Source organism: Anastrepha ludens, chromosome 4 (assembly GCF_028408465.1).
Source record: "Anastrepha ludens isolate Willacy chromosome 4, idAnaLude1.1, whole genome shotgun sequence".
NCBI lineage: Eukaryota > Metazoa > Arthropoda > Insecta > Diptera > Tephritidae > Anastrepha > Anastrepha ludens.
Window position 1 is genome coordinate 32,895,856 of NC_071500.1, and position 14,600 is coordinate 32,910,455.

Sequence of the window (14,600 nt, forward strand, 5' to 3'; positions counted from 1 at the left end):
ATGCTATTGATTAAATATTTGCCGACATAATTAACTTAATTCATTTTGATTTCCATTCCATATACACTATGTGAGAATGCTAATGAAAAACTAATGGCTAAACCAGCAGATTTACTACCTATCGATTCTATCAATAAAGATGTAACAAACAACATGCCGGATATGGTGTGCTAATTGTTTGCATAAGCAGAGTAAACAAAAGATAGACATCGAAGGGTTTATAGGTTTCTGATGAAGAAAATGGTAATGATGATGATGATGATGAAGATGAAGATGTAGATTCTGTTTAATCACATACCTACAACCATTTGTGCGGCAAGTACAAGTGCTAGTGAGGGGGAAGTGGTATTCGTTGGCTTGTAGGGATTGACAGCAAATTAGAATACCTGCGTTGCACTTATGTAAATGAAAGCGATGCCTCACATATGAGGCAAATTGAATACCCTTAAACAATAGTAGTTTTGAGTTGTGGTAATAATTGAAATTAGATCTTTGCAAAATGGTATAAATCTTTGTTTGGGAATGAAACAATGGGAATCTTAAGACATCAATAATATGAAAATAAGATTTTAAGCTTGGGAATATATACAAGGTGTGTTCAAAAAATAAGGTGAATTTTTCAAATTTCGTTGGCTACGCACATTCGAATTTCAATTATCATTATTTTTTATGTTGGTACACTCGTCACGAAGATATGTTCACGGTTTTAGCAATATTGCATGTTTAGTGTGTTTGTGAGAGGCATAAATAAGTCAAGTGTTTTGCGTGTTCGGCGCTTTTCTCTTATCGAATTTGTTGTTTTTGATCCAAATTCAGCAATTTTGGAACGAACTTCGCTCCCACACGCTTCATGTCCAAAATTTCCGAAAAGGTTGCATGGCATGAGCCAACCGATATGTCGACATCCTCATCAACTTCTCTAATTGTGATTCGATGGTTCCCCATAACAATTTTCTTTAAATTTTCTAAAAATTTTTTTGACTAAGAGTACTCTCACCGTATGCCACTGTCAACATTTCAAGTATTTTTGAGCACTTAATTCCATTTTTTTGCACAAAATTTGATGCAAATTATTTGATCCATTTTTTTCGATAACATCAAATCGCCAAACACTTGTTTTATTTATGCCTCTCACAAACACATGGAAAGAAAATGTTAAGAAAAGAGGGAAGAATTGGACATGAAACACAAAAACATGCATTGATTCATCGGGGCCCGATCAGCTCTAACTATAGGAAACAAACTGTTAATCTACAAGCAGATACTAAGACCAGTGTGAAGTTATGAAGTTATGGTGCGCAGTACGCAAAGTACGATAAACCAAATCCAACAGTTCCAAAAAAAATGTATGAACTCGTCATAATAAAAATTAAATTTAAAAAAATCTAAAAAAAAACAAAAAAAATCAGCACCCAGATTTCGCAACTGAATGTCCATTGGCGGTTTTATATATTCGAGTATTCAGGCTTCTGGAGTAGTCATCATCAGTATTGTATACGCGAAGTAATTTCGATAGATAATTTTAATTTTTATTTTTGTTTCTATTTTTATTTAAATTTTTATTTTCATTCTTTAACGAAATGCACAATGGTATAATATCATCTATATATATTTTAGATTCATTTGATGATTGACTGGTCATATTCGAATGGTATTTCATGTACTTACATATTTAACGAAATCCCGAAAAATTAAAAAATTTTATTAAGCATTTCATTACATAACTGTACTTCGGCTTATATTTTTACCCAGCCAAGCTCATTCTGTTGAAGTTTTGAATAAAAATCACTCAATCATATTTGCATTAATTTTATGAGACGCTGTCCGCACTAGGCGTCCACGTAAAATACACGTAACATTTTCTAATTTCACATAAGTTTTACAAAGTATCAATTTTCTTACAACATTTTTAAGTAGTTCAATAAACAATTACATAAAAAAATCCTAGGCCTCCTTTACTGTTTCTTGATCTTTTTCCAGTTCTTTGCGCCTCGCGTGACGCATACGCAAATTTGTACATAGCCGTACAGAGCAGAAATATGAAATTTCCACTATACTCAGTATGGAAACGCCCATGAAAAGTCCCAATAAACCACCACAGTTAGCCAGAAAGTCGGTGGTGCCATATAACTCTGAGCGTCTAGAGGTTAGAAATTGTGCTTCTTTAAAGAATATCGAGACGCGTGACATTTTGTTGCTGTAAATGGACAAAAGGAAATTTATAAAATTTTTTTACATATATAATTTTTTTATATTTTTTAAATTTTTTATATTTATATTTTACATATATTTTTTTTTTTAGTTTTTTGCATCAGATAATTTGAACAGCAGATTCATAAATGCCTATTATCATGAAATAACGTGGTAATAACAGGGTGGCATTGTTTACATTTTGTAATCAAAGGAGGAGTATCAAGGTATTATATCTATCAGAGACCTGCATGGCTCACTGTTTTCTTGAGTTGCTCATACGCTAAATTTCTTGCTCACATTCAGTCAATTGAACCAAAATATTTGGTCAAGTGCAGTCAGCTCATGCCGCCGAACGCGTAGTGCAGCTCAGTCAACACGTATGATCTAATGTCTTCGGCTCAAATCTAATCATTGAACAAAAAGCAGCATTGAATGAAATTAGCATCGGCCTTTGCGTTCAAACGATCAAACTTGTTCAAAGAAGTAATTGTCATTATTGTAAATAGCGCATGTTCGAGCAAACGAGCGTTGGCGTACAATGTACGCTGTAAATTGCGTTTCGTATTTGAAAGGATTAGTTGGTTTCAGCCGTTGTAAAATAATGTCAAAGGATTATTATAAGTTTTAAGAAAAAAAAACAAATATGAAAATATAGTGTTTTTGCTTTAAAATTTTGCTTTTACTTTGCTATCGTTACATGCAAAAACTCATGCGGGATCATACGTGCTCAAACCGGCTCATTTGGCTCTATAGCCCTTTTATTCTTGCTCAAAAAAATGAATGTACAGCCGAACGAGCAAATACCCGAAACGGCTGCTATGAAGACGATTAGTGATAACATCGGAGAGTTAAAACGCAGCACATGATTTGATTGAGCTGAAATAAACAATGACAATAACTTATTTGAACAAATTCAATCGTTTGAACGCAAAGGCCTGTTTTCTTGTTCAAGCGAAGCGTATGAATGTTTTACACTCAACCGGTGCAGTTCTCTGGTATCTATACGTTACAAAAAAATATATTATATACATAATTTTATATACATAATTATATACATAAATTTCGGCGGTCCTGGAAAATCTGCGCGGAAGCTTGCACCTCTGTCTACATTGACGGCTCCAAGATAGAATCGGGAGTCGGAGCGGGGGTTTTCTCTAAATTAGCCAATTTATCTATCTCCTTTAAGCTACCGAATATATATATATAATTGGCGGGTACACCCTTTTTGGGTGTTTGGCCGAGCTCCTCCTCTTATTTGTGGCGTGCGTCTTGATGTTGTTCCACGAACGGCAGACATTTTTTATGAGAAGCTTTTTCATGGCTGAAATACACTCGGAGGATTGCCATTGCCTGCCGCTATTAAAAACAACTGTTTCTTAATCTTGGTGTTTCACTAAGATTCGAACCTACGTTCATGCAGAATCTTTAGGGAACGTGGGACCGAGGGAGATACCAATATTTTTTCCGGTAGTCAAGCCACGATCAAGGCTTTAACGACGCCATGGTGCAGACCCACACTAGTAAGCTCCTGTAAGGAGGAAATAAAAGCCCTTGGGTGTGCAGGTAGCATTTCTCTAATCTGGGTTCCAGGACGTAGGAATATAGAGGGAAATGAAATTGCTGATGACCTTGCCAGGAAGGGAGTGAATTGGCCTCAGGGCCCTCCTATCCGGTGATCGGCATCGCTCTGATAGTTATTAAAGGAGAACTGCACAAATTATTTCTCAGGAAAGCGCCATAAAGATGGAGCTAATTGCTTCGTTTGCTATTTCGAAAACCGTTTGGCCCCAATACAATATACGGAGGACTGAGAAAGTCTTTTGGTCTCCTCGCCATTAAATTTCCTAACTCGTAGATATGCTTACCGGTCACTCGACGATCAGCACACAAGAGGAAAGCTATGGTTAGCATTTAACCCCTTTGAAGAAGCTTTCAGAAAGGAGACTGTTGAGCACTTTCTCTGTAAATGTCCAGGTTTGGCAGCCAAACGCGCACTGGGTGCTCTTTTCTTCGACAGCCTGGGGCAGTGCGCCAACATAAATTCCATCAATCTTCTCCATTACATCAACTGCTCTTATTGGCTGTAGATATCTTCGTGTTGTAGGTCTCATAATGGTATCAAAACGGCGCTTTAGTGCTACTTAGGGACTGTCAGTGTGGTATTTCAACCATTTTACCTACCTACCGGCGTTGCTGAGTCACGTTGTGTATTTTTAGTTAAATTTAGCATTCAAAGCCATCGTCAGACTCCTATAGGCATAATATTAACAACATTAGGGTTGTATTACATAGTTCATTCATGAGATTTCCTGACGCTTTAGGATAGAAGAATAGCTTCATTTATAGATAGAAAGCTCACAGACAGGCATTGTTATCAGCAGTTTCCTTCGAGAATACTAAAAAGGGCGTAGTACACGAATTCCTAATAATTCAGTCTTTATACAAGAGCTCAAATATTTTAATATTATTTATGGAAAATATGCTTAGAGGTCTCATAATCTTCAAGTCAAAAAAAGTCAATAATCTATAGCAATAGATACACCAGTGCATGTGAAAACTTAGTCATTTGTGACCACTTAGTCAATTGCGACCGGTTAGGTAATCAGTGAGTAACTTGATGAAAGCCGCACAAGTTATTGGCCTAACCTAGGAAAGCATTCCGCTTCGTTTGAGTAGAGCCATGACCACATTTCAAAATTGTTATCCGTTACGGAAACAGATGAATTGGTTCTTATTGAAATATATTGCACCCTTCGATGCCTAGGATGACTTAGGTACTTATCAGATTTTAAAGTAACAGCCTAACTCTTACTAAGACAAATATTTCGAAAACAGATTTCTTTACCTCAATTAATGTGCAAGCATAGGTGAATGATCTTACGATGCAGCTCGAGCTCTTTATTTGCGAGATTTGGGAAAGGTGTTACTTGAGCCAGCTTTACGTTCATACTTACTTCGCCATAAAACTTTCCGTTTCTTCCTGCTTGAATGCGTTTGCCACTAGCTTATAATCGAAATCGGATTGGGAAATTTCAGCCTCATATGCAATCGAAGTACAGGAGGGCAAACAATCACATTCAGTGCGTCCACGTACATTTTCTTCTGCCGTTTCAGCGCCCTGATTGAATTCCTTCAGCAACAGCTCATCCTCGGCTTGATTGATACATTTCACATTTATGGCGCCACAAACTGGTGTTTCCGGCGTGTCTTAAAGCCAAAAATTTTAAATAAAAGTAAAAATTGGATAAAGATAAATTTTCAAATGTGTTAACCTACGAGGCATTGAAAATTTGACACAGCCACATCTGGTGAGCGTAAAATTCGATAAACATTCAAGTTCGCAATTGCTTTGCGTATAAATTTGGAAGTAGCGCAAATGGCGTTCCTTTTGGAAATAGCATTGGCGTCTGACAGGTTTACAAATAGAGAAAAGCGGGAAAATACATTAATCAGTAAGAAATAATAAATAAAAACATATTTGTTGGGATCAGTGTTGCCTTTTTCATTTCTATTTAAGTGTTTAAATTCATTTTCGAGGTGCAACCTTCGACACTTTTTCTGTGACAAGAACACTTTTGGACACTACTGTCACAGTTTTAAACGACCAAAGAAAATGTAAGCGATTTTCCATTTCTTTTGTGAATGCCTTGCCTTCTGGAAGGACAGAATGTTAACCCTGTGAGTCTTCAGAGTCTCGAACAACTATCTGGGTTACCGGTCAACAACCTAATAAGGTTCGTAAGCCGCACAGACTGGATATAGTCATGCTGCAAATAACCGTTAAACAAGTTGGTAACGAGGATGTGGCAACAAAATGGTGCGGTAGCGCTAGTTGGATTCTGAGAGAATCACCACTTTAGACAATGCACCAACTAATCAACACTTTTGGATTTGGTACTAAATATACAAAGAGATGTGCAAATTCTTTTTTAAATGGCAGTTTTAATTACTAATCTTTGCACTTATCTAGAATAAAAATTCAAAACGGAAATGTCAAAGTTGACATTTTCATAATAAACCTCAATAAATTTTTGTTCTACGGTGTAAAATTTTACATCTGTCCACTTGACAAACGTCAAAGATGACATAAAAGACGATGATGAATAAATCTAGGAATTATTCACTACTGACATCTCGGCGCCACTTTTGAAAGACCTCTTAGATGAAGTTTTTGCATTCATTTTTAATTTTTTTTTACACTTCGGCGCAAAAGGAGACCCTTTAGGTGAAGTTTTTGCATATATAAATTTTTTTAAATTTTAAGTTTAAGTAGTTGAAGTTTTTTAAATTTCACTTGATTCAAAATTTGTTAAACAACAACACTGTTCGGCGCAAAATCAACCATTCTATAGACCCCTTATTTCTACATATGGCATCATATTTGACACCTGTAAACTAAACAGCTACAGTAAACAACCAGACAAGCAATGGAGCGCACACGGGTCAAAATTAAGATGTCCATCACTCAAAATATTTTTTTTATTGAATAATAAAGTTACTCCAAAAAAAAAAAAAGTGGGTGATTAATTTTGCGCCACTTTGTGTTTACCTATGTGGCTCATAGTGACGCAAGCCCTCCGATGTAGTTATAATTTTTGGTTTGATTGAAATCAAAACCTCCTGATCGAAGGGTATACGAAAATATTGCTTTGATATCTGTGCAACCTCGCCGGGTGTATGCAAAATGATCTGAAATATATGATAAATGATTATTGCAAAATTTGTTATTGTTTTATGTCTATCTGCAATAAAAAAAATTTTCCACTCACCTTAAAACCCTGCACTGGACCGCGACACAAATTATCAAAATCCTGTTCGAAGCCATTCAAAACCATATAAAGGCCAGCACGTGCACCAGGACCTAGCACACGTTCTGGATACGTTTCAGGATCGGCATTGGAGCTATAACCATCTTCTACATTCCAATCTGTAGCAGTGCGATTTTCCGTTTGGAAAAGCATTTCCTTAATTATGCTTTCGAAAATAAATTTGCAAATAAATATTGCAAAATAAAAAAAAATTTTAATAACAACCCAATTGAATGACTAATTCTTACCCCTCCGGCCGGTAGATCTCCCTTGCATTAAGCGAATTGAAACTATAACACACCCCCTCTTCGGTTATGAATTTCTGAAATATTTGTTGGCACTTTTCGGGAAAATTACGCCATTTACAATTTAAATATGTTTCATTGAATTGCGGCGTTACTGCACCCAAAGCGTCCACAACCTCGGCACCTGAGGCCGTTTCGTGTCCAAATTTCAAATCGGTCAATAAATGTGCATCGCACACCTGCGCTAATGCTTCCATGCGCAGGCTCCTGTTTTGATTTAGTTGTAATTATTCGAAAAATAAAATAAAAAACATTTCATATTCCAATTATGTATGTATGTATTTGTATGCTTACTCCTCATCCGTCAAATCAACGTCGGTAATATTATTGAGTTTATCGGAGATTTTCCAATAGATTTCAGTGAAATTGAAAACAGTTTGCCTTCCTTTTGTTTCGGTGCAAACTGTTACCGTTGGAAATGGTATTTGCCAAACAGGCGTAGATTTCTCAGCAAACGATACAATCACCGGATTGTTATTCCATTTATCCCAAATATTCAGTATCAACGTAACGCAAGTGTAAATGGAGAAAATTAGCACAAACACCCAGAAGAGCCTAGAAAATTTTAAAATAAATGTTGAAAAAGAAATACAAAAACAAAAACAAGAAACTCTTTGCATTTTTGACGTGATAACGTCTTATAATTCGATTTAACAGGCTGCACGCACGAAAAAATGTGTCGTTACCTTGATCATTAGTGTTACCTTGCTCATTAGTGTTACCTTGCTCATTAGTGTTACCTTGCTCATATGTAGTTACCTTGCTCATTGCATTGAATGAACTGCAAGCGAAAGCGCGGAACGAACGACAAAGCAAACAAAGCAAACGAACGGCAACGTTCGACATCTTGCTCTCTCCTACTTAAGTGAGCGTATATATGTATGTATATGCGCATATGTACATATATAAATTCACGTATTTGTATTTGCATACGCCTTCTTATGGATTATTATTAATTTGATTTACTTGAAGAATTTAAAATAAAACCAAGTTTGTTAATAATACCTGTTGTCTTATTGTTATTATTATTAATTTTTTTATTATATATGAAGGAAAAAATGTATTTTAATATTTACCATATACCTTATAAGATATGTTGTCTATACTAATATTATAAAGAGGAAAACTTTGTTTGTTTGTAATGAATAGGCTCAAAACTACTGGACCGATTTTAAAAATTCTTTCACCATTCGAAAGCTACATCATCCACGAGTAACATGGATTATATTTTATTTTGGAAATAGGGCTCGAGATATAGGTCAAAACGTGGACCCGGGTAACCTTCGGATGTGTATGTACAAAATTTTCTTTTGAAAAATGCAACCATTCAATCAGTATTTTCTTATGACGTTATCACGTTAAACTATCGTCAGTAAACCGACTTTACAGACAACCTCTTTTTTTTTTTTAATTTTTGCATCTGGCGTCGACCGTCAATCATATTTGTTAAGGAAAAAGAAATGTATAATTCTTGCGTAAAATGTTTGCACAAATAGTTTAAAACTATTTTATGGTCCATCTTTAGCTACTGGGCTATGCTACGACTACTAACTGCCAATCAACTTCGATTATTTCTGTGATTTCATCATCAGTTCTACCAACTGCAACAGGTATACGAAAAGGCGATAGCTTAAGCGCAATCCTATTCAATACTATGAAATGGATGAAATCTTTAATGATGTTAATGACGTTACGCACGGTTTTAATATCTCTAGCACTGAGGTAAAAATAACATGTTATGCGGACAACACAGTGCTCATGGCGAATTCAGAAGATTATCTTCAACGTTTACTATATTCTTTTGAAAAATATTCGCAAAAATACAACATGCAAATTTCCATATAAAGACGAAATCACTAATAATTTCTAAGGCCTCATTAATATGCAAGTTACCCGCTTATGGCAGGTCATGGAATTTAATTCATTGGGCGCAAAAATAACATCTTCAAAAAATGTCGGTGGTGAAGTGCGAAATCAATCCGAAATAGCCACATGGGTGTCCAGGTGTTTACGCGATATTATATGGAGAAACAAAACAATGAGCCTCTAGAGTAAATTTCGCTAGATAAGACATTCGTAAGGCCAATTATGATATACCGAATTGACACTCGAGCGGATCCAACTACAACAGAGCGAATAATAGCCACCGAGGATGCAAACGCTGCGAGCAATTCTGGCTACACAGGGCGCGATCTCAAACGAAACGAGGAGATATGAGAGATGTACAATACGAAATCACTGACGTAGTAAAATGGAGCCGCAAGAGAAAAAAAATGGAACCAGCATCTTAAGAGAATGAGATACGATCGATTGCATTGTGTTGAAAGGTCAACTGAAAACACTACGATTTCCCAGAAGATCACTAAAGCGTTGGCACGAGTGCTGGACGTCTGGATCCCGATCCGAATGATGAAATATCCTATGATCAGAAGGTACCGGGAATGTTTAAATAAAACAAAATATAGTTAGTAGCCGTAGCCGAATGGGTTGGTGCGTGATTACCATTCGGAATTCCCCGAGAGGTCGTTAGTTCGAATCTCGGTGAAGGCAAAATTAATAAAAACATTTTTCTAATAGCGGTCGCCCCTCGGCAGGCAATGGCAATCCTTCGAGTGTATTTCTGCCATGAAAAAGCTCCTCATAAAAATATCTGCCGTTCGGAGTCGGCTTGAAATTGTAGGTCCCTCCATTTGTGGAACAACATCAAGACGCACACCACAAATAGGAGGAGGAGCTCGGCCAAACACCTAACAGAAGTGTACGCGCCAATTATTTATTTATTTTTATTTTTATAGTTAAATTTAAGGCAAATTTATTTTGTCTTCTTCAAAATATAACCCGTCTAAAGCAACACACCTGTGCTATCGTTTAACCCAGTCCTCCATGCACCCCTGGTAGCCGACGAAGGGATGGCCTCAGCTCCTTCGTATAGAAGGCTTTGATCTCCTCTATCGACTGAAATCTCCTTCCACGAAGTGGTAACTTCACTAGGGAAACAAAAAGAAGTCTCATGGGGTCTATCAGGTGAATACGGTGCTTGCACGATGGTATTTACTTGGTGTTTGGTCAAATAATCCAGCACAATTTGGGTTCGGCGCGTTATCATCATGCAAAATCCAAGAAGTGTTTGCCCACATTTCCGGCCATTTAAGACGTACATCATCCCTCAGATACTTCAAAATGGATAAATAATATTATTTATTGGCTGTCTGGCCCAATGGAAGATACTCATGGTGCACTACGCCTTCGGTTTGTTTAAATTAAACATTCCCGGTACGTTCTGATCATAGAGTAATTATATTTTATTAAAAAAAATATATATATAAAATTGGACATACTCCTACAATAAAGATGAAGAAGAAGATTTTATCGACAGTGTCAACAATATCTTTCTTTCAAAAATGCCTGAACGGAATCAACGAAACTAAAATTGCCCGCAATTAGCTGCTACAGCATCGGCACCATTCACAATTTCAGCGGCCCGGCTTGCACTTTCGCCTTTATCAAAGGAAAACCGTAAAATGCACCGCATTCTTCTTTGTTGACTTCCATTGTTGACGCCCACATTGTTTGACCCATAACTGAATGGAAAAAACAAAAAACAGCGAAAAAATTTTAGTGTAAAATGTCACCTTGACAACGATGTCTTCTTCTTCTTAATTGGCGCGATAACCACTCACGTGATTTTGGCCGAGTTTAACAAAGCTTGCCAGTCATTTCTTACTAGTGCTAACCGGCGCCAGTTGGACACACCAAGTGAAACCAAGTCCTTCTCCACCTGATCTTTCAAACGCAGAGGAGGCCTTCCTCTTCCTGTCACGACAGCGACGTTACCTTACAAGATATCCATCATTACAGCCATCTACCGAGAGAAAAATGGATTTCTTTTTTCTCTAACTAATATTTGACCCTTGTGAACCAGGCAGCAGCAGTATACAAACGGACAAGCCATGGAGCGTCTAAAGGGCAAGATTTCCATCACTCGAAATCATTTTTTGTATTTAGTAAAAAAGTTATTCAAACGCAGAATTGGATGTTTAATTTTACGCCGCTTTGTGTACGAGTACAAAGATTTTTTTAGGTATAATTCGCTGTACAGACAGCTAGACAGCTAGACAGCTGGAAGGGTGATATAAATTTTGATTTCATAGCGTTGGGCATGGCCTATGACAGAGCTCACAAATTTTCAAAATCATGCTTTATAAGGTCTAATGCAATGAGCCTACCCAGTTTGGGGGAGGTTGGTAGTGAAGTTTCAAAAGCATACAAATAATGTTTATGCGAAAATAGGTAGTGTCTCATCAATTTTGTTCTCTCTCTTATATAGTATTACGTTTTGTGAAGGCGCTGAAAAAAGACATTGCCCGCGAGTAGGCCAAAATACCTACCTTCAAGTCACATTCAGGCAGCTTACGATTCATTTCTGGACCAACTCAAGATCATAGTAAAGGCAGAAGGTCGATCAAAAGTAAGTTGATGCTTAATTTTGAATTATTTTCACACATTTTTTACTTTGAACTGAGACCCCATGTATGTAAAAAAAAACTCAAAAAACACTTAAAATACCAACAGGCTTAAGAAGTTCAAGAGCTGTTTTTGAGAGGGGGAATAAATAATATTTGCACCTTACGTAGGCATGGAAAAGAAGACGGTGCTGGAGCAAAATTAAGGAAATGTGTGAGTGCCGGAGAAGCAGTATATAAGTATAAGAGATAATTCATTTAAAACAATGCAGACTGATGCCACCAACACTTAAGAATTGCTAAACTAAGTCTATCGGAGTGAAAGTTTATGTTTCGTGAAAAGTTGAAAGCAGAAAGTAGAGCAAAGAAAAATTCAAGTTGTCAGATGATATTCATTATCTCTCGCAAATGCCTTAAGGCACCAAGGGTAAATTGCTGCATTAATTTTTTCAAAGAGTTCTTGGAAATATTTGTTGAATGTAAAAGCCACTTTTGTACCAACTGAATCTCGTTTTTTGGATTTGCCGACCAGAATTGAATACCGAAAGTGTAGCGCTACATCACTGACAAAACGACAAAAACTGACAGATTGATTAGGTAGTTTCGATGCAGCCTCCAGTTAACCAAGACCTTGCCTTCTCGCAATGCCTTTTGTTTCTGCCCTCGCAAAACTCTTTTAATGGAATAAAGTTGAATTCAATAAAGGCCTGGAAATGGAACTTTTTAGAGTTTTTCACTAAGGAAATTCAGGAATTATACGCAGATGGAAATTGTAAAGTTATTCACCAAAATGTATACGTTTTTTTCAATAAAGCTCACTCATCCGAATTAAGCAGTTTTAAGCTATCCTTATAAAATATATTTCAAAATACGCGCCGAGATGTTGTTTTAAAACAAAATATGTAAAAAGTTTGATTCTTTGAGGTCTCACTATACGGCTTTTAACAATTATATTTGAAAAATGACATCATCTAAATTAGTAACTGTCCACCATAACTAAGTCTTAAGGTAAAATATGCCAAACCATCGATTTGTGAATCCCTAATTTTCCAGAGCGTCAAAATATCGATATTGAAGGCTGTTCAGCATTACTTTGCGCTAAAGCAGCAAAATTCTCAGCACAACGTGAAGTTTTAAATCTTTTGTCCGCCAGTCCTTTTTTATCCCTAACAGCTCCATTTGCTCGAAATTTTTTCAACAACCTTTGAATTGTCGACTCGTTCGGACGATTATTTCCACCAAAAACGCCTTCAAAAACGAATTCTGGAATATATTGTTCTTAAAGATAGCCCATTTTCAAAATAAGTTTTCATAATTTTAACGCGTTGTTCTATATTCTATAATTGTACGTCTGTCTACTAGCCAAATATGAAAGATGACAAAAATAAGCTGGCGTTTAGGAATTTTACACTACTGACATCTAGGCGTCACTTTTGAAAGACCCTTTATTTGTTACCATGTTTTCTGAGCATGGCATAGCCACTTTTTCAAAATTAACTTGGTCGTATTTCTTTATTTATATGAAATGTATTCTAATTTTTCTTTAGCAATTGCGTGCATTTCATTTCGATTATTCACATTTTCTTCCCAAAATCGACGCAGGGCAGCATTATTTCACTTTCACGGCCTAAAGGCATATCCTTTCACTAGGTATTTTTTAAATATCACGCTATGTTTTTCTTGTTTATTAGAATATCTTATATTTTCTACTCTTCACCTTTCCCAACGAGGTCGCTTTGTTTCGCCCAAATACCGGAAACCATGAATGGTACTATAATCACAGTACTCTTTCAATATGCCGCATGCAGCCTGACATCTGTTGCCATATTTAATCTGTTGCTTTGTGTCTACATCCTCCGCATCGCTGTCATCGTCGATGTTTTCTCTGGAAGCGGCAGCAGTTTTAGCCATCAGAGCAGCACGTTTCCTAACAGCATTACAATTTTATGCAGCAAATGAATTCGAAGAATGCAGAATGAAAAAATAAATAATTTTTAAATGATATTTTCCGCTTTTCAAATGCAAGCATTCAAATATTTATCACGAACAAAAATTTCACACATTTAAAAATCTTCGGCATATTTTTGAACACTTTTTCTATTACACATTTACCACTGTAAAGCAGCAGGTAAACTGCTCACTGATGCTTCTTTCTGCATTTCCTTTTTTTCTTCCGACTCCATTAGCGCTTGGCGAATTAAGTAATTTGTCGTACAATTAGCTCGTTTTAGTGTAAATTTTACTCGAGCGCGTTGAGTCCGTTATGCGTTAGCTACTGATCGACTAGCGTTTGTGCATTTGCCCAGCGAATTACGCCGGCTTTTATACCGCCAGATGGCTGGACTGCAAGCAGCAGCGTTTTTGGGCGTGCTAACGTCAACACCGGCACTGAGTACAACTAGGCAATAGGGAATGCGTTTTCAGCCTGAGTTGGAATGTAAATTAGTTTTGGGATTCGCCAACGTCGGTTTCCTATCATTGCCAAAACTCCCAGTTGAGAATTTAACTACACACAAATTGATACTATTTTGTTTATATTATACCTGGGTTTTCCACGAATAGTTATGAGTACTCGCAGTGTTAACTTTCGCTTTCGTTCTAGTTCTTTTACCTGATAAATATTTGCGTTCATCATACGCCATGTATAACTTGCCTCCATTTCACACAAATTCATATGTGTATGTATGCTTGATTTGTTATAAAGCATTTTTCACACAACAAAGTATGTCATTTATTGCTTTCTATTTCATTGCTGAAAATTTCCTCTACTATTGCAGCTAATTAATGTTCATGTCAACGTCTAACGCGAATCCCAATTGGGACCCGTTGTT

At 36.6% G+C, this 14,600-nt stretch overlaps 1 protein-coding gene across 1 annotated transcript; it reads right to left on the minus strand.

The window, feature by feature from the left end:
* Nucleotides 1-1,714: 1,714 nt before the first annotated feature.
* Nucleotides 1,715-14,036, minus strand: LOC128860912 (pickpocket protein 28). Its single transcript, XM_054098709.1, has 9 exons — nucleotides 13,882-14,036; nucleotides 13,487-13,696; nucleotides 7,601-7,861; nucleotides 7,250-7,513; nucleotides 6,963-7,167; nucleotides 6,743-6,882; nucleotides 5,470-5,600; nucleotides 5,148-5,400; nucleotides 1,715-2,197 (listed from the first exon to the last, which is right to left on the minus strand). The coding sequence occupies exons 1-9, from the start codon at nucleotides 13,950-13,952 to the stop codon at nucleotides 1,945-1,947; spliced, it is 1,788 nt and encodes a 595-aa protein (XP_053954684.1). The 5' UTR covers nucleotides 13,953-14,036; the 3' UTR covers nucleotides 1,715-1,944.
* Between the last annotated feature and the right edge of the window lie 564 nt (nucleotides 14,037-14,600).

Bases quoted from the DNA above. Each gene is read 5' to 3' on its own strand.
- LOC128860912 (XM_054098709.1), bottom strand. From the start codon at position 13,952: ATGGAGTCGGAAGAAAAAAAGGAAATGCAGAAAGAAGCATCAGTGAGC. The intron at 7,862-13,486 runs GTGAAGAGTAGA...AAAATTTTCTAG, and splicing joins AAGCGACCTCGTTGGGAAAG to GCTCTTCTGGGTGTTTGTGC. The intron at 2,198-5,147 runs GTAAGTATGAAC...GTCCATTTACAG, and splicing joins ACGGAAAGTTTTATGGCGAA to CAACAAAATGTCACGCGTCT.